At 38.3% G+C, this 19,289-nt stretch overlaps 1 protein-coding gene across 2 annotated transcripts; it reads left to right on the top strand.

The window, feature by feature from the left end:
• The first annotated feature begins 2,273 nt into the window (after positions 1–2,273).
• On the top strand, positions 2,274–18,928 carry pcgf5a (polycomb group ring finger 5a). Of its 2 annotated transcripts, none has more exons than XM_055172234.2 (9): positions 2,274–2,461; positions 3,505–3,763; positions 5,228–5,324; positions 5,406–5,461; positions 7,606–7,665; positions 7,765–7,910; positions 8,727–8,825; positions 9,122–9,211; positions 17,468–18,928. In XM_055172234.2, exons 2-9 carry the CDS (start codon positions 3,652–3,654, stop codon positions 17,513–17,515), a joined length of 708 nt encoding a protein of 235 aa, XP_055028209.1. In that variant the 5' UTR covers positions 2,274–2,461; positions 3,505–3,651; the 3' UTR covers positions 17,516–18,928. The 2 variants fall into 2 exon arrangements, with proteins under 2 accessions (XP_055028209.1, XP_055028207.1); XM_055172232.2 differs by having other exon boundaries at positions 2,275–2,461; positions 9,122–9,217.
• The last annotated feature ends 361 nt before the right edge of the window (positions 18,929–19,289 follow it).

The following is a 19,289-nucleotide window of genomic DNA, read 5'->3' as shown; positions in this document are numbered from 1 at the left end:
AACCATTCTCTGCAAACACGTGAAAAAATAGGTCGTTGAAATTTGGCTCTTCTTATGATGTCATAAGGAGTTCTTATTATAATAATACCACCCCTTAATCTGCACTATCCAACCACAGCACTGCCATTTAGTGCAGAGAAAAGCACAATTGAGTTTTAATTGCAACAAACCACCATCATTGTGATCAGCGTTTGAATTTCATCAGCTCATTTGCATTTTAAAGGACACACCCGAAACGGCACATTTTTGCACACACCTACAAAGTGGCAATTTTAACATGCTATAATAAATTATTAATATGGTATTTTGAGCTAAAACTTCACATATGTGCTCTGGGTACACCAAAGATTTATTTGACATATTAAAAAAGTCTTGTGCCATGGCCCCTTTAATAAGGTGCCATTACATTATGTGTTTAGTGTTGAATCACCTGTTTCACAATTTTAATCTAACTATGGTTCAAAAACTGTGATTTTTCTCAGAGACCATGTTCAACATTTTTAAAGCAATAGAGGCATGCTAATACAGTCCTCATTACGACATGTTAAGCAAACAAACTACCAGTTTCTTGACAACCTATTGGACATGATAACCTCACGCATTATGCATTACTTGAAATTCATCTCTCTGATGTTTTGTCGTCACATTGGTAAAATACAAGTGGTAGCGACACACTTTAAAATAAAGGTGCTAAAAGTTAATATAAATCTAGAATCTATCAGATATCGGGCACTCTGCCTTTAAAGGTTCTTAATGGAACTGTTCATCCAAAAATAGTTCCTCTGTGGGAAGTGCCTTTATTTTTAATAGTGTGGCCTTAACATTTTTGATTTTGCACAATACTAACACCAACTCTTTGAGATAATGTCTTTGAAATAACACATGCTCATCCTATTCTGCATCTCCCCCATCTCTGTTTTTATGTTATTTTCTGGCTTTGTTAAGCTGTTCTATAAATAGTGCCATGTCATGGCAAGTAAAATCAGAAGGATTTGAAGGACATCCAACTGTATGAGAAGAAAATCCCCTTGAAAACACATTATACACACACAGGCTTTTAAAAACACCCTAAGCAAAATAACGTGAATGTATACTTCCATTGTGTGTGGTTGTGCACACAACATCGGAATAAAAACTAAGTTGCATAATGTTCTGTGTGTCTATAAATGGGCACACATCATTTTAGCACACAGGTCATAGACAAATGGACAATGTGTAAACACATATGTGTAATACTATGCACCAGGGAGCAGATATCTCAGAAGATCTATCATGATCATGATATTTTCAGTTTAAAGGGTTTTGCACTGATGTTCTGTTGCTATGGTAGCATACCTAATGGTGAGTGTTTACATTAAGCAAAGCTTTAAAACTCAGATGTTTATCCCATTAAAAAATGTACATGCAGTCACCATTCACCCATTAAAGCTTGTGCTATCACCCACACACTTTAAACTAAAGCACTCACCCACACACTTGGGAGAGACTGGGCATTCTACTAGATTTTTATACTATCCTGTTTATTTACACAATGGCTTAAACACTTGGTATAGCCTACAGTATAAAAAAATTATTAGAGTAGAGGGGCAAGCGAAAACTTTTAGTAGGGGTGACCGGGGCTAGTTGTCACATATTGTTGCCTCTATACTGTGATATCACAGTACTGTGAACTACAGATGTCACAAGGGCTGTACACAGTATCACTGGAAGTATAAGGTTTTAAGTAATCCAGTTACACTAATGGATATTTTTTCTGGAAGTGGTTTGTATGTGGACCTTTTGAACTGTGGTGAAATAACAACCCTGTCCCAAATAACAATGTTAGATTAGGTCAGATTGGAATGCATTTTAATTGTAACAAGGTCACTGTTACCTAATTACAACATATGCATATAATAAGCATCAAACCCTAAACCTAATTTAAAAGTGTATGGTTTGATTAATTAATACTAACTAAATTATATTTAAAATTAATTAATTACATTACTTGTTAGCCACAACATCTGTTTTATATGTCTGTATTTAACATTTTACTCCCTTATTAATCTCTCAAGTGTGGGCTTAGAAATAAAATCAGTGTAGAAAAAAGAATCGGTACGTCATTTCAACATTTTTTTAATTTAGTACATTATTTTACTTATTGACAGTTGTCTTTTCCCCACGTACATTTGGAGACGTTCTCTTAACGATGTTATCTGTGTAAAGAAAACCATCAAAAACTGTTTGCTCCCTCCGCTTGTATTAATCTACAGCGTAAAACAGGCTCGCGCGTCCCCCGCCCCTTCTCTGCGCGTGCTACTGCCAGTTCCGTGTCGGCCGCGAGTTTACCAGCCACGCACTGCCTGCACGCGCTAAATCCGCCGACGGACTGCAATGATGTGACTATTTCTGGTTTTCACAAAGCCCCCTTTAAGACTCTAATAGGAAGTCAGAATTACGCGACGCGAAAGAATTCATAACGGTAAGTGTATTTCGGATAGCCACGGGACGTGGGAGTCTGCGCGGCGTTGTCGCGTGCGCGTGTGTGGAGTTTGGGGAGGGGAGAGGTTGTGTCATGTGGTGTCGCGGAGACTGTGTGCCCGTTGTGCGGCTCTCGTGGAGCGGATATATATATCCAAAATTACATAATATCAAAACGACGTAGCGAGACGAGCTCAACTTACCATGTGTTATCATTTTTATGGCGATGACGTCACGCTATCGCCGATGAGATAACTGGACTGTTGCCGCGTGTGATGCGCTGCGCGATTGTGATCCGCGTGGAACCCTTTTTGCGTGTAGGTCATTGGTTTGTTGTCGAATTTGTGACGGATGGTGGGTATTTCCTCGCGTGCCAGTTGGCGGGCTGATGTTTTCCTGTTGTGTAGGCTACATACAAATTACGTAAAACGCAAGAGCATCGCCGAGACTACGTCGCCATAAGAAATGATGCGGGTTTCGGTCACACTGTAGCAGTACATGTAGGATTGTAGTTAAGTTTAAACTAAGGCATATGGCAGCACCTGTGATGATCTTTCTATGATGCTAGCAAACATTTCGTGCTAAACAAACTAAAAATTTGTTTTGGTAATCTGTTCTTAATGAGTTGAGAAAAGCACCAAAAAAAGGTATTAAATACTTTGTTGTGTGTATGTAAAAGAAATATGACCTCAGTTTCCCCTGCCTGTATCTGGTGGTTATTCTGTGACCACACAACCTTAAAATCAAGCCAATGAAAACATCTCAAATATTGCTTGCAATGACACACCCTTAGCTTTCCCGTCCCTTGACAGGGACTTTCCTAGACGTTTTCATAATGAAAAAGATTTTTGAACTCTGATATACTTTCTTCATGAGTTCAGGTTGTGTTTGCTTTGTTAGACTGGTTTCAAAACAATTTGTGAGGTGTCTTTCACATCTTTCACACTTTGCTTTATATCATGGAGGCACAAAATATGATGCAAAGGTCTGCAAAAGTTCCTATAAATAAGCACATAAATAAATAAATGTCTTTTTCTTTACTAGGGTCACTGTCTGAACAAAGATGCTTTTAGATTTGAGTTACAACTACCTCAAAACTAAGGCAAGAATGAAATCACTGTGGCAACCGCCTGTACAGTAATGCTGCAGACAGCTTGAGATCTCCTGACCTCTGTGACCTTTTGAGTCGAGATGGCAAACCAGCGAAAGCACCTGGTCCGAGATTTCAACCGATACATCACCTGCTCGATTTGCCGTGGATACTTGATCAAGCCCACTGCTGTCACAGAATGCCTGCACACCTGTAAGTCCTTACATTTCCCTATTCTTACTTAAAAACTCTTCTGTGTCCTCATTCTTTTTTTTACTTTCCCAGGCATTTCTCATCAACCAATTACTTGCATTTCATTAAAATCACAGATATTATCATAGTCGAAAATAATACATTGTTTAATTGTTTTTAATATTTTAAATTCATATTGGAAAGAAATGACCCATCAGCAGGTGCATTTGGTTGAGCAATAGCATCCCTGATGTCTTATCAAATGTCTATACTATGTTGTTATATTTCACAGCTCTCATCTAAGCTTATTTTTCTCACTCTGGTTAACACCCAGATTCTTTCCGTCTTTTCTTGAACCACCTAAAAAATACCTCCTGTCGATTGTCAGATACATTGTCAGTTGTCAGTGAGTCTAAAAGGTCAAAGGCCATGGTAGAGTTACTGTCTGTGTGTTTGTGTGGAGTGGGATGTTCGAGTTTGGTCTTTCAAAGCACTCAAAAGATGTTAAAGGGGACATCGTGAAAATCTGACTTTTTCCATGTTTAAGTGCTATAATTGGGTCCCCAGTGCTTCTATCAACCTAGAAAATGTAAAAAGATCAACACAGTAACTTAGCTTTGGTAAACCATTGTCTGCAAGCATGTGAAAAAATAGGTCATTGGAATTTGGCTCCCCTTGTGATGTCAGAAGGGGATAATACCGCTCCTTAATCTGCACTATCCAACCACGGCACTGACGTTAAGTGCAGAGATCAGCTCATTTGCATTTAAAGGGACACACCCAAAACGGCACATTTTTGCTCACACCTACAAAGTGTGCAATTTAAACATGCTATAATAAATGATCTATGTGGTATTTTGAGCTAGAACTTCACATATGGACTCTGGGGACATCAAAGATTTATTTGACATCTTAAAAAAGTCTTGTGAAATGTGCTCTTTAAAAGACCAAGTTGTGTGTGGGTGCATGCATGTTCAGATTGCAAACGCCTTTGAACAATGACACTAGCAAAGTAACACTTTTAAAGTGATGCTGTCAAGGAATATTTGAATGGTGTTTAAGGTATTGTCTATGGAAACTTTAGGCTTTGATGTTGTATTGTACTATTGGTTCATGGAAATATTGTTTCTCTGATATATTTGCTCATAACCTTTTATTTCAAACTGTGACCCTAATTCGCATATTTGCAATGCAACTTGTTATTTGGACAACAAATCTTATAATTTTCCATAGAGATCAGTGGCCTGAGGGTCAAAGTATGATACAGTCTTTGAAAAAGTTTTATGATTCTAAACTAGTCAACATTTGAAGTGGATCAAAACCTTTCATAACAGTTGTCTTAAAATTAATGCTCAATACCTGTTCTTGTCGTAGGACAACTTTGATGAACTCTTTTGATCCACTTCAAATGTTAGTATATTTTGACCTTTTGTCTTTCCGTTTTTTCTCATATTCTGTTTCTTCTTTATTTTTCCACTCATGTAGTTTGTAAGAGTTGTATTGTTCAGCATTTTGAGGAGAGCAATGAGTGCCCAGAGTGTGGAATACAGGTCCATGAAACCAACCCTTTAGAGATGCTGAGGTACTGTCTCTCACACACACAGGTTAAAGTAAACACACTTCCTCTGTGATTTATATGGTTTTTTGTCTTATCTTCTTGCAGACTAGATAAGACCTTAGAAGAGATTATCTTCAAGCTGGTGCCTGGACTAAGAGAGAGTGAGTTGTTCACACAGACAGACCTTTAAAGCTATATTGTTGAGAACCTTGTATAGACGTAATGGTCTTTATACTAAGATACTGACATTTAAGGGCGATTTATAGTTCTGCGTAGTGCTGTAAGCTTGTGTGTAGCTCTGCATAGCGTGACGTGTACCTCTGGAAATTTGTAACAACACCTCAGTTCTAAGCGGACCACAAGCACTGTGATTGGTCCACTAGTACCTCTCCTGTATACGTATTTCCACTTGATGGTAAATAAAAGATGGGCAGACTTAGGGAGTGACATGTAAAGAGCATATCATCTGATTCACGATTTTACATTTCCATAGGTGTGTAAATGTGTGTTAGTAAATTTGTATGTTAACGATATGCAAAAGGTACAAATCCCAAAGTAAACAATGCCTCGAGTTGTCATTTCCAACGTCAATCTCTTTTCTTGGACTACAACAAACACACGGATTGTAGGCAACAGTTTACTTCCTGGGCCAGTTGACGTGGACCCGATGGACACGACGGTCATTATCATAATTCCGCCTGCTTCTGAAATACAGCCTGTAAGTAGTCGTTGTAGCTTGCTGTTTGTCGTTTCTACGTTCACAAATGCAGACATGGTTTTAGTAATCCTTACCTTACCAATCTAGTAATCCTTACCTTACCAGTCTGTGGCAAAGTTGATTGATCAACTTGGCCATCTGGATTTTCTGGATCAGTTTCGGCTCGTATTAATAAGGTAGTAAAGATGATATTAACTCCTATCAGTATTGCATTGTAAGCTAATCTTACAAACATGGTAAGGAGCGTCACATTTCCGTCTGACGTCAGAGGTATTTAGGCCAATCACAACGTGCTGGTTTGCTGGCCAATTGGGGACACAGCGCCTTTCGGATCGATGAGCTTTGTAACAAATCAGAGCGTTTGAGGAAGGCAGGGAAATCTGGAACAACAAAAATGTACGGTATGTGGAAAATAATGTATTTTGAACCATAAACCACGCAAACACATTGTATTATACCACATACACAAAATAAAGTTGTTTTTTACAGGGGTCCCAAGGATCCTTGAAATCCTCGAAAGTTTGTGAATCTGGGGGAAAAAAATCAAGGCCCTGGGAAATTTTTGAAAATATACATACATAGATACAAGTCATTGAAGTTTTCTGGAGAAAAGTCCATAGTATTCCCTGTGTAGTGTAGGATAATATCATAAAAATTCTATACGTTTTAAGCACATGTGCTAAACTGTTTGCTTTAAATGCTTATATCTTCTGTATGCGAATGTTGATTCATACCAAAATGCTTTTTTGCTTAGTTGTGTTTGACACATGAAAATCTCTCAGGTTACCCATGTAACTGTTGTTCCCTTGCCATACTTCCTGCTCCTTGTAACGCCGTCTTTGGCAATATTTCAGATAGCGATATACTTCCTGGCTCCCGCATAACCCTGTCTTTGTCGTTAAGCCTCACCATTGGTTGAATTTAATATACACATTCAGACGCACCAAAGTGTCACCGCAGTGATGCAGCGCGAGTTCCCTCGAAAGGGAACTGTAACAATGTATCTAAGGTAACACGGTGTAATCTTGCTCTCATTTGAAATGTGTCCCCACATTTAGTCCTTGAATTTGAGGGAATTGGACCTGGAAAGTCCTTGAAAGGTCCTTGAATTTGAAGTTAACTAAGGTATGGAAACCCTGTTTTTAGTAACGGAATATGTGTTCTTTAACTCCAGCCGCAACAAAAGTTGCAATCTATTTACGTTCATCGTACGCAGCAGGCTGTTTCTTCTTCGGCTTTGCCTTGAAAATGTGCATACACCAGTAACATGCCCATGGACACTGGCTTCTAGCAATTTGCATGTGCAATTGCAGTTGCATGTCGATGTGAACAATGATGCAGAAGTATAAATGAAAACTGACGTGTAGCCCACTGCTCACAGGCTACGGCGAAGGTCCTACGCAAAACTATAATTCTTTAGTATTAAACGGCCTTTATTTGTCTTTGTCAAGAATATCCAAAGCTAAAAACAAACTCACAGTTTGTCTTAAGATATGTTTTGTGGTTGTGTTTTGGTTGGTAAGAGCTCCTAATTTCATAAAGTTTTTTAATGCACTGGTGTCTTTACTGATTATGTTTATTTACTAGAGGAGGAACAAGAGGAAAGTGAATTTTGGAGAAAAAATAAGCTCAAATCAAATGGAGAAGGTAACTTAAATAAATTCCTGCAAAGATATTCAAACATTTACACACATTGTTATCAATATACTTTTGAGTTTGAAGCCATGATTTTTGTCTGTTTTATAGATGGCCCTAGGTCTAAGAAACCTCGACTGAGTGATGAAGAGGAAGATGATGGAAAGGGTGGAGACTACCACAGAAGCGATCCTCAGATTGCCATTTGTCTGGACTGTCTACGAAACAATGGCCAGTCAGGAGAAAGCATAGTAAAGGTACATAGAGACAGAGTAGCTAAATATAGTAATGCCCTTAAAGTGTTTGGACATTTGAGCCATGTAAAAAATGTATGAATGTAATGAATCACTCATAACAAACATTAAATATAAAACCAAAAGCCATTTATTCTAATTAAATGTAACACAAACACACATTTAAAGGAACAGTATGTAAGAAATTTGTATCAATGAATCATAAAATGGCCCTGATCTGTCACTAGACATTAAGAAATAATTTTCATTTCAAATACTTATATCACTGACAACAGTGGTCTGGCCAGGATATTGTCATTTAAAAAGTGGAGTTGCAGCCCTCAACTGATGTTTATGTTGTCATGTTGTGTAGAGGCCACCAGTTGTGTTATTGCAGTACCAGTTTTAGCCACAAGTTTTGTGATTGCAGTACCAGTTTTGGCCAGTTTCGGTTTTAAAGTTTAAAACAATATACTTTTCAAAATAAATACTACTAAACGTGTGTGGACACTTTGTCCATAGTTTATGTGATGAACCAAACTTGTGGTTACTCTGCTATGACACCTGTTTGAACTAGAGGAAATTTTATGTCATACATCCACAAAAAATTACTTAAGAGACCAGTTGGTTAAACATCATTGTGAAAATGGCTTAGAACAGTAAAAAATCTAAAATCTATTGTTTGCTGATTTTGGGGATATTTTTAAGTTTGTGGAGTGTTCAGTTTAAGTTTCAGAAATAATTTCTTAGGGCCACTTTATATACTGTTTATATTTTGGATGTATGTTTGTGGCGGTGTACAGTATGTTTACAACTCCTCAACTTGTCTCTCTGCGACAGGGTTTAATGAAGAAATTCATCCGTTGCTCTACTCGTGTTACAGTGGGAACCATTAAGAAGTTCCTCTGTGTGAAATTGAAGTTGCCAAGCTCTTATGAGGTAAAATACTGTTATATTTTTCTTTTCCCCGGGTTAGCCAGAGTCAACACTTAAACTATAAATGCAGCTAGATTCACAACAGTGAACTGCATGTGCCTGTGTTTTCAGAGTTACCAGAGTAAACCTTCAGAGTTTAAATAGGTATACATAAATTGAGTCTTAAATGCAATTGCCCATCTAAAAACAAATCTTAATTATTATCATCTTTTGTTTAGTTACCTGATCTTACCCCATTTCACTAAATAGATTTTTTATATTCACATACATTTATACTGTACTTGGGGATGTGCCTGCAGCTTGATGTTCTGTGTAATGGTGAGATCATGGGCAAAGACCACACCCTGGAATTCATCTACCGCACTCGTTGGAGACTACAGGGAGAAAGCGTAAGTGTAAGTGTATGTTTATTTAAGATTTCACTTTGAAAACCGTCTTATGGCCCGTTTACACTGCAATGTTTTCAGCTGTAAATGGGAAAGTTTTATACAGTTTGACTGTTCATTTACATGACAACTGCATTTTGGAGTCCTCAAAACACAAACTTTTGAGGATGAGTTCCAAAAGGCAAGTTTTTGAAAACGACACCTTGTCGTCTCTGTGTAAACTACGTAACTGTGATACGGTGATGTCAACAATGGTGGTCTACAGGACTGTATTTGTGCTGCTCAGGATACTGAGCTTTTTAACACTTCTCCAACAATGCCTACGCTTACATGTACACTAGGGGTGGCACGGTTCATGAAAAAAATCCGAACCGCTCAGTTCGCTTGTCTCGGTTCGGAGCGTGTGTGCATTGCCCGGTTCGATGGTTCATGGCATGCGCAATAGCCTCGTGCCCTGTATGTGACCTCAGATAGTTTCCCTTTCGCGAATCGTGCGAAAGAAGAGGTGACTGGTGTGGAGAGTGAGTGCTGCAGGTCATGTTATGTGTAGAAATGGCAAGTGGGAAGAAAGTCTGCACGGAGTTGGAGGATGTGCCAGCGTCGTATAAGTTTGGTGTGTGGAATTTTTTTTTATTTCATGTTACCTATGATGACAGCGGAAATAATACAATAGATAGAACTGCAGTCTATGGGTTGAATGTGTTCGAACAGCCACACATGACCGCCTTCTCTCTGCCCATTTATCTAATCTGAGTAGGGATGTGAAAATATGCAATTTCCCATATTCGATGATCATTTAAATTAACGATCAATCAATCGAATAATCGTTAACAGTAATAGTGCAATAAGCCATTACAGCAGTGACATATAGCCAATGACATAAAAGTGTGCGTAAAAATGCCAGCTTCCTCACACAAATTAAAAGTTTTTATTTTGTCTAAATAACATGCTAATGGGATTGTAAAATGAGTCAATGTAGTTGGTGTTTTGATAAAAATCATCAATTGAATCTCGTAATGAAATATAATGACTAATAGACACAGTAAACTCCGTCTCATAACGGGCACTCCGCACAGTCGGATGAAAGTCCGTGCGTCCATGACAAAATAAGTTTTCATTATCATCAAGTGTTATTTTTCTAGTTGTTCACCTTGCTTTCTGAGTCGTTGATACATCACTTGTTGTAATTATATCCAAGAAGCACACAAAGGGCATTTTTCCCGTCGTCACCTCAGCTTTAGACCTGCGGCGTACTTTCAGCAAAGATGCTTATTATGAAGACTTCAACCTTCCATTAAAAAATCCGTTTAGCGTGTAGCGCCTCAGCCAGTAATGATGATGATCAATGATATATGTTGTGGGCGTTCAGAGTGTAATGACAGTCAGTTACAGTTTACATTTAACAGTTTCTTGCCAGAATGTAAGTTTTACATTTTAATCTGTTTATTAAAAACGGCTTCTGGTCTCCTTCCCTGTGTAAAGCAGCGTTAGCAGCGTTGCTGTGCTAATCTTGCAGGCTTCCCTGAAGAGGGTCTTTGCTTTCAGTATCCTAACTGTGTTTAGATTTTCGGCATCGGAACCTCTCAGATCCACTGCGGATGCCATTTCGTTGCGTTAGCAGCCAGCCTCGTCTCGAATGAGGTTATAAAGCCCAAGTGAGTGTTTGGCATCAAACATCGTTGTGATCATGGCTAGTTTAACTTCTTCGCGCTTGTTTAATTTTTTCACCAGCTGTGTATGTGCTTTGCGCAGGCGCCAGACACACGTGCTTGCTTTGTCGACAATCGTTAATTTTTATCGATTTTAATTCTTATCGACAATTAATCGAAGATCGATTAATTGTTAACATCCCTAAATCTGAGATACTGAACACAATTGTTTTACGTCTATTCTGACTTCTGCCGGGAACATACGGTGAACAGCGCTATATTTAGCCTTTCATTGATAAAACAAAAGCAGCGGAGTTTCATTTTGCTAGCGTGTGAAAGTTGTGAGATCTTTTTTCATAAATTGCCCCTCAAAGTAATCAGGACAGAAGTGGTCAAAAGTGGACAAAAGAGACGGATTTAAATATTACAGGTGTAAACGTTATGTTTCTCTCTCGTCCACATATAATCTCTGCAGTATTTAAGCAGCCTCTCAGTGATAAATCTAAGAGCTACACTGAAGTTGGCAGTTTGATAAATGCAAGTTATCTTTGTGTGTTAAAAAGGCACAAAAGTTAATGTAGATGGCAATACACAGTTTATTTTTTGCCAAATAAATAAAAAGCATGTTGAAATCATCAATGTCTTCCCTCTTGCTGTAGCAAAATTCAGTTTGTGTATGATTACATGATATAACTTTTTAATACTGTATCCTAAAATATGGATAATTAATACATTAATAAGATAATACATTTCTGGAGTGTTAAAAAATTAAAAGAAACAATAACAACAAGAACCGTACTGAACCGAGAACCGCTTATAAGAAAGGCATCAGAGAGCGTGTGGTACAAGGCAGAGGATTTTTAAAAATACATCAGTTTATTTGTAATGCCAGAGGAACATATTATTCAAAAATACAGTTTGCCAAGCCATTTTTTGCCAAGAGGAGTCACTAGGAGAAGTCACACAATACCAGGTGTTTCAAAACTCATTATAAATCTTCACTTTTCAGTGTCCTGTGGCTTTGTTAGCTGTGATCTCTGTGATGCTGAAGTCGCTAGTAGATTACACGCAACTCATTTTTTTCTTCGTAGATTGCGCTGGTCATTATGGAAATCAGCTGTTGCGCCTGTGTTATTTATTTTGTGCCTTTTTAGTAAATAACCCGCAGATATCACTACTTCCATCAGCGCTTTTGTGCAGAGCACAAATGATGACCTCACGTATACTGTCCACTGTTTTAATTTACTTGCGTTAAAAGACAAATGTGTTTTGGTTATTCGTGCCATGATAAAGACAGAAATTTATAACAGTGCCTGTAACTGTTTTATATGCTGCTATCGCGTTATTTGAGCTGTTTCTGGATAAAGCCAGACTGCTGACAGCAAGTCGTGTTTAGTTCAATGAAAACCTTCTAATGTCATGTTTAAAACGAATTTGCGCTTAACTCTTTCCCCGCCATTGACGAGTTAACTCGTCAATTAAGAAAAAACGCTTTCCTGCCAATGACGAGTTTTTCCGGCAATCTGTATTTTGACTATTATCCACCAGGTGGTGCTCTTTCCCAACTTATAAAATCCGGAGGGGAGGGGGGTTGTCTGGGGGGTTAGCAAAGTGTGACAGTCTGCATTCTGTTTTATAGCACTGAAATTATAACATGCAAAACCCTTCTCTACTTTCAGCAACCTCCCAATGCCTCCTCATATTTTTCACTTTGGTAAACCCTAGCAAACTATTGTAAGATGGACAATTTAATATAGTCTAACTTGTTTTATAAAAAAACAAAACAAAAATAAACATTGTTAATTCTCGTAAAGTATCAACATTCATAGCTAAAAGCTATATCTCTGGTTATTAATAGTCTACCTCGAGTTGACAACTCTCTATTAGAGCCCGACCGATATGCATTTTTTGGGGCCGATGCCGATACAGATATTAGGGAGTAAAAAAAGACCGATAACGATATATCGGCCGATATTCTTTATGTGCATATTATAGTACAGTACACATATACTACAGTATATTATACTACTACAGTACTGTACATAGAATACACTATATACATTAACAGAATATACTATATATAAATACTTTTTTGTAATGATCACATCACTCACAAATGTGGTGAACAAACACTTAAAATGACGTGATAAAGATATGTAATATAGGCAGGTGTGTTTTACAAGTTAACAATAAACTATATTATCCAAAATGATTCTGATATAAGTGCACAAAACAGTAAACTTGACTTATAATAAATAACTTTAAAACACAAACAAAACAAAATACATATAACTTAAACCATTGTCAGTTTTGACGAGAATAATGTTATATTGGGCTTATTTTAAAAAATAGAAACTTATAAAGTCATTGTTTATTAGCTTTACAGTAAGTTATACTTCACAAATTAAATAGAAACTTACCGTTCAGACCACAATGCTTGACTTACTGACAATATAATGATGTAGGCTTATGTTTAATGTACTGCACAACGTTTTTATAACACGAACCCACAGTGTTCTGTCGGGACTTTAAACTTTTATAAAACTAAAGCGTCTACACCCTCGCTAAATAAAAGAGGCGGAGAGCAAAGTTGCGCGAGCTTATTTAATCAATTGCATGTTCAGTAACAACACAAGCAGCTGTACTCACACAGACTGCGCGTCAGTTTAAGCGCGTCCTTTCTCCGCCTCGCGTCATTTCTTCCGCTTGCGTTTTAAACAACTCGCAAGTGGACAAAAGCGACGGATTAAAAACACCAAATGTAAACAGGAATGTGTCTCTCTCGCACACTCATAGTCCAATCGACCAAAGTGCATCTTAATTCCAGGTGTATAATGTTGTAAAGAAACCGCGTGACTGCCGCCACCTGAACTGACTGAAGTGAAAGGGGTGGGGGATTGGCTGGTGTCACTCCAGTGAGTGACCTGGGTCGCCATTAGCAACCAATAGGGCGCGCTCTGCTGGCCAAACAAGTACTTACATCTTTCAAAAGCATTTAATGTTTTTTGAAAGGGACGTTCATATCGGCTTCATATCTGCGGCTTATACGCCGATACAGATATATCTGCGACATGCTCATATCGGCCGATAAAATCGGCAAAACGATAAATCGGTCGGGCTCTACTCTCTATCATAATAATATTATAACGATTGTGATCTAATGATCTAACACAACCAGAAAGAACTGTTCAGTCTTGCTTGCGAAAGGTAATTCTCCGAGACTTGTTTTTAGGTGTGTGATGGTTTGTACACCTTCAAATTGCACACAACGGATGCATTTTACCTCCAGCTGCTATGATTAATGGAGAAGTTGCCACCACTAATATGGCGGCACCGTTGACCCATGATCCAGTAGCAAATGCGCAAGTGTAGTTATTTCTTTAATGTCTATGCTTTTAGCCTCCAGTGTGATTGTCCTGTTGTGATTTATTGTGCTGAGTTATGTTGTTTTTCCCACGAGTCCGATACAAAAATCAGCACAACATACTTTGCAAAAAGCATGGGAATTGCCGATATTGATTCGCAGTAAGTAAGAAATTAATCTCCTCCATCCAGCTGTTGTTAAATTTGCAGCTTTATTTAGTTTTGGAGTGTTGAAAGGTATGATTTAAATGATTATTTTTCTACATTTTTGCTTGACCATGTTAAAAACATTTATTATCTATTATTGAATTTTAATTTTGCACTAAACATTGCACATATAGCATGGAAAGTGTAAATTAAAATACAGAAATGCATTGCCATTTTACATATTGCATTGCAATATTGCATATTTAAGGGGCTGTTTACACTTGGTATTAAGATGTGTTTTCATCGATCGGATCACAAGTGGACGAGGGAGACACATTACGTTTACACCTGGTATTTGGGTCCGTCTCTTTTGTCCACTTTGGACCGCTTCTGTGCTGAATACTATGAGGGGGTGGTCTGTGAGACGGTGGGCGGTGGACTGTCATTCAAACCCGAGCGGGAGAGTAATTATGAATTTATATGGACGCAAACTAATATTATTTCGGATTCAACTGCTTGTTTAGCAAGTAAACATGCTGCACCGAGTTTTGTACGTGTGTATGTAAGAGCTTTCTCTGAATTTTTAGCGCAATTGATGAAATAGGATTGCGCAACTTTTACACGCTTTCAAAGCGAAACTACGGATATCAGCCGCTTTGGTTTAATCAATGAAAGGCTAAAAATAGCGCTGTTCACCGTATGTTCACGCCAGAACTCAAAAAAGACGTAAAACTTGTGTTTAATACCTCAGATTGGATGAATGGGCGGAGAGAGGGTAGTCGTGTGTGGCTGTTCGAACGCATTCAACCACATGTGCGTTCCGCAACTCCAAAGCGATCCGATCGAAAGTGGTTTCGACTACCTCTGGATGTGGTTGAAAGTGGTCGAAAGTGGACAAGCTCAAAACGTTTTGAACACTGTTTACACCTGGCATTAACGTCGTCCACTTGTGATCCGATCGACGAAAACGCATGTTAATGCCAAGTGTAAACGGCCTCAAACTCTAAATTGAAATTTGCTACCATTATGCTTCCATAGCAAAGTTGATCGATCAGCTTGGTCATCTGCATTTTCTGGATCAGATTCGGCTTGTATTGATAAGGTAGTAAAGACGATATAAACTCCTGTCAGCATTGCATTGTGTGCTAATCCTCAAAACATGGTAAGGAGCATCACATTTTCAATCAGGGCCACAGCGCTTTTCAGATTGATGAGCTTTGTAACAAATCAGAGCGTTTGAAGAAGGCAGGGATATCTGGAGCAACAAAAATTTTTGAAAATTATGTGTTTTTTAATAAATCACTCGAACACATTGTATTATACCAAATACACAAAATAACGTTTTTTTAGCAACGAAAAATTTGCTTTTTAAAATACCACCCTACGGAGGGGCCACATTAGCCAAACAAACGGTACTTTGGGGTCAAATGTACTCTGGTAAATTACGGAACGAATAGTGTGAGTACACCCTAAGTGGATGTGAGTCTGGGTGTGTGTGTTCATGAGAAGTGTGAACAGCTGTCAGTGAGTTGGTGTCGTTGATTGTGATGAAGTCAAAAGTAAAAAACTGCTTACAGCTACCGACAGATCTGTGAGTCATATTTCTCCAGTTACACACACACATTAGAAGTTGACACAAAATCAGAGGACACATCGGTGCCCTTAGGGTTGTGCCCTCAACTTACTTATAAAGAGCAAAAGCAAAGTGATATATCAAATGGATCTTAAAGGGATAGTTCGGCCAAAAATGATATCAAGCCCATGATTTGCTCGCCCCAGGCTGTCCGGGATGCGTGTGTCCATCGTTTTTCATGCAAACACATTTTCAGTTGTTTTGGAGAGTGTTTTGGATCTTTCAGTTGGTTAAATGTGGGGTTGCGGGGTCCACGACCTTCGGGTTCAGGAAATGTGCATCCATCTTTCACAAAATAAATCCAATACCTTCCGGTAGCGCCGCCATCTTAGACTCCTCGGTATTCAGGAGAGAGTATTAGCGTAGTGTACGCACTTTTCTTAGTGACGTAGGACAAATTCGGAGGGTGGGGGCACAGAGCAGCAGCAGAGAAACCTCCGTATGCTGCGTAAAGCTCTGATCTTGAGTGCGGACGCGACTAAGATGGCGGCATTACCGGATGAAAGTTATTTTCGTTTATAAAGTTTTAAATGTGGATATTTCTACAACGAAACTGCGTGAATTACCCTCAGAAGGCCTTTGTTTATCATCGTGGAGCCTTTTGGATTCGTTTTGTGAGGGATGGATGCACATTTTTTGGACTTGAGGGTCTGGACCCCATAACTTCACATTTGATGAACTGAAACATCTAAAACATTTTCTAAGGTGGCTGAGAATGTGTTTGTGTGAGGGGCGGTGGACATGTGCATCTCGGACAGCTTGGGGGTGAGTGAATCATGGATTTAATATAATTTTTGGCCGAACTATCCCGCTAAAGGGATAGTTTAGCCATAAATGAAAACTTTGTCATTATTTACTCAACCTTATGTTGTTTTCTCACCTTATGTCTTTCTTTGTTCTTTAGAACCCAAATACAGATTTTTTTGTGTTATTTTGGGCTTTCTGGATACTACGGGAGTGGATGAAGACCACCCCTTCAAGCATCAAAAGGGCCCAAAAGTGTTAAACAAATAACTCTACTTGACTTGTGATGTATCTAAAAAGGATACAAATGGGTTTTGTAAAATAAAACTCTCTCTTTTAATGCTCATTTTCTTTGTCTGAACTGTTGTTTAGGCAGTTTTAGGATGTTTACTTTTTAAATGATGTGTAACAACTGAACCTACAGCAATATTCACAAAAAGTAGGGATGTAAATGTCTTAAGTACACTTAAAATATATCACACAAGTCGAGTGGAGTTATTTATTTAACACTTATGGGGCGGGCTGAAAGGGTCACCATCCACTCCCTTAGTAACCAGAAAACCCAAAACAACTCTTCTTCTGTGTTTGAGTTTTGAACAGAAAAGACACTGGGGGTTCAAACAACATGAGAGTGATTAAATACTAACAAAGTTTTCATTTTGGGGTGGACTATCCCTTTAAATGAAAAAAAAATGAAAGTTTGTTTTGTTTACATTTTTACAGGCTTATCCCATGGTCCTTGAGTATCGTCCACGGATCGACTTCGGTTAAATGGCACTTACAGCTTTCTGGAAATTCCTCCAATCTCCTGCAGACCGATGTCAAGTAATAGACAAAAAGCTAATTAACTGAATGATTGTGCCTCTGTTAAAAGACAATAAGATGAAGCCCAACGGCTGACAGGACTGCTCTCTTCTTCCTGTGTGCACTGCTTCAGCCTTATCCGTGTTTCTTCCCTCCTCCTTGTTCCTGATTGACAATTGTGGCTCCGCCCACTGGCACAGAATTAAGTCTGATGATTACGTTCCTTCAAAGCTTTCCCTACATGTTGTCTCTATGACGACGCCTTAGCGTAGGGCAGCCTGTTGGGATTATGTGATAGCAATCTAGCACAGAAAGTAACCTCCCAAACACATCCAAAAAATGCACCCTGGCTAGGTAGGAGAGAAAAATAAGGAATTTTTAGGCTGAAGTTTATACTTACTAGAAAAGGGTTTAATTGATTTTAAATTGTTGTTTTAGTAGGCATTTTATCTGAGACTTTGCACTAGAGACGAATCCAAATGTCTCACTGTATTGTGGCTATTCTATCTTTGTTTCATTCTCTCTCTCTTCTTTTTCTACCTTGTTCTTACCACCCACATTGTTCTTCATACATTCAGTAACACTTTTCATGTCACCATTATCTCTCTTTCTCTCTCTCTATCTCTATCTTTCTCTCTCACACACACACACATGAACTCTGTCTTTCTCCAGCTTTTTCCATCTTCCCTCGCACACTAATTTTTTTCCAATGGTGTTTTGGCTCTGGTCTGAAGTATTGATGGATCTCATTCAGCTGGAATTGAATGAGAGGTCTATAGATGTCCCAAAATAACTGCACTGAAAGGCACTCTGGGTAAGCATTTCTCCCTCACACTAATCTAAGGCCAAATCTTACATTACCCAAACTAGATCTTTATTTTATTAGGAATGGTATTACAATAACTGATGCCAGATATGTTTAAACCAGTGGTTCACTGAGAAATATCATTTTTTAAAATGTTTTCTCAGTGAAAGCAATGACTGAGGAGCACCAGCTGTACAGTATCTTGCACAGAACAGCTTTTAATCACAGTCTGCTAGCTGTAAACATTCTGTTGTTTCCTGTTTAATTAGAAACTATATTTAAATGCCAACAAGTTATTCCTGTGAAATCCTTATCAACTCAACAGACTTTTTGAATTATGAATGCAACACCCAGAATGTCTATAATATTACATTTCCTGTGTATTTTGTGTGGTTTTGCACTTAGGCAATTGCAAAATAAGGCTATAGTTTTTATGTGTCGATGCAGCAGTGTTTGGTGGATCAGAATTGCTGAGACTAAAACATATTTTCATTGATAATTAAAAGGGAATATAAAATAATTTGATATTTAAAAATTTGATATATATTTGAAATTAAACAAATTTTGTAAAATTGTACTTGTCTGAAAGTATGTAATTCAGAAAACAGCTATGCAGAGGATGTGCGAGTGATATGAGTTCTGTAAAATCTGATATTTGAAGAGTTCAGATGCAAAACCCTCTTTAAAGGGATAGTTCAGCCGGGAATTATGTTAAACCCATGATTTGCTCACCCCCAGGCCGTCCGAGATGCATATGTCCATCGTTTTTTAGACTGGCACATTTTCAGTTATATTAGAAAATGTTTTAGATCTTTCAGTCAATCAAATGTTAAGTTATGGGGTCCACGTCCTTCAAGTCCAAAAAATGTGCATTTATCCTTCCCCAAAGAAATCCAAACGGCTCCACGATGATAAACAAAGGTTTTCTGAGGGTAA

This window comes from Misgurnus anguillicaudatus, chromosome 7 (genome assembly GCF_027580225.2).
Source record: "Misgurnus anguillicaudatus chromosome 7, ASM2758022v2, whole genome shotgun sequence".
Taxonomy (NCBI): domain Eukaryota; kingdom Metazoa; phylum Chordata; class Actinopteri; order Cypriniformes; family Cobitidae; genus Misgurnus; species Misgurnus anguillicaudatus.
The sequence above is the reverse complement of the archived record's forward strand: the minus strand, read 5'-3'. Positions and strand labels throughout refer to the sequence as shown.

Bases quoted from the DNA above. Each gene is read 5' to 3' on its own strand.
- pcgf5a (XM_055172232.2), top strand. From the start codon at position 3,652: ATGGCAAACCAGCGAAAGCACCTGGTCCGAGATTTCAACCGATACATC. The intron at 3,764-5,227 runs GTAAGTCCTTAC...CCACTCATGTAG, and splicing joins CACAGAATGCCTGCACACCT to TTTGTAAGAGTTGTATTGTT. The intron at 8,826-9,121 runs GTAAAATACTGT...ATGTGCCTGCAG, and splicing joins AGTTGCCAAGCTCTTATGAG to CTTGATGTTCTGTGTAATGG.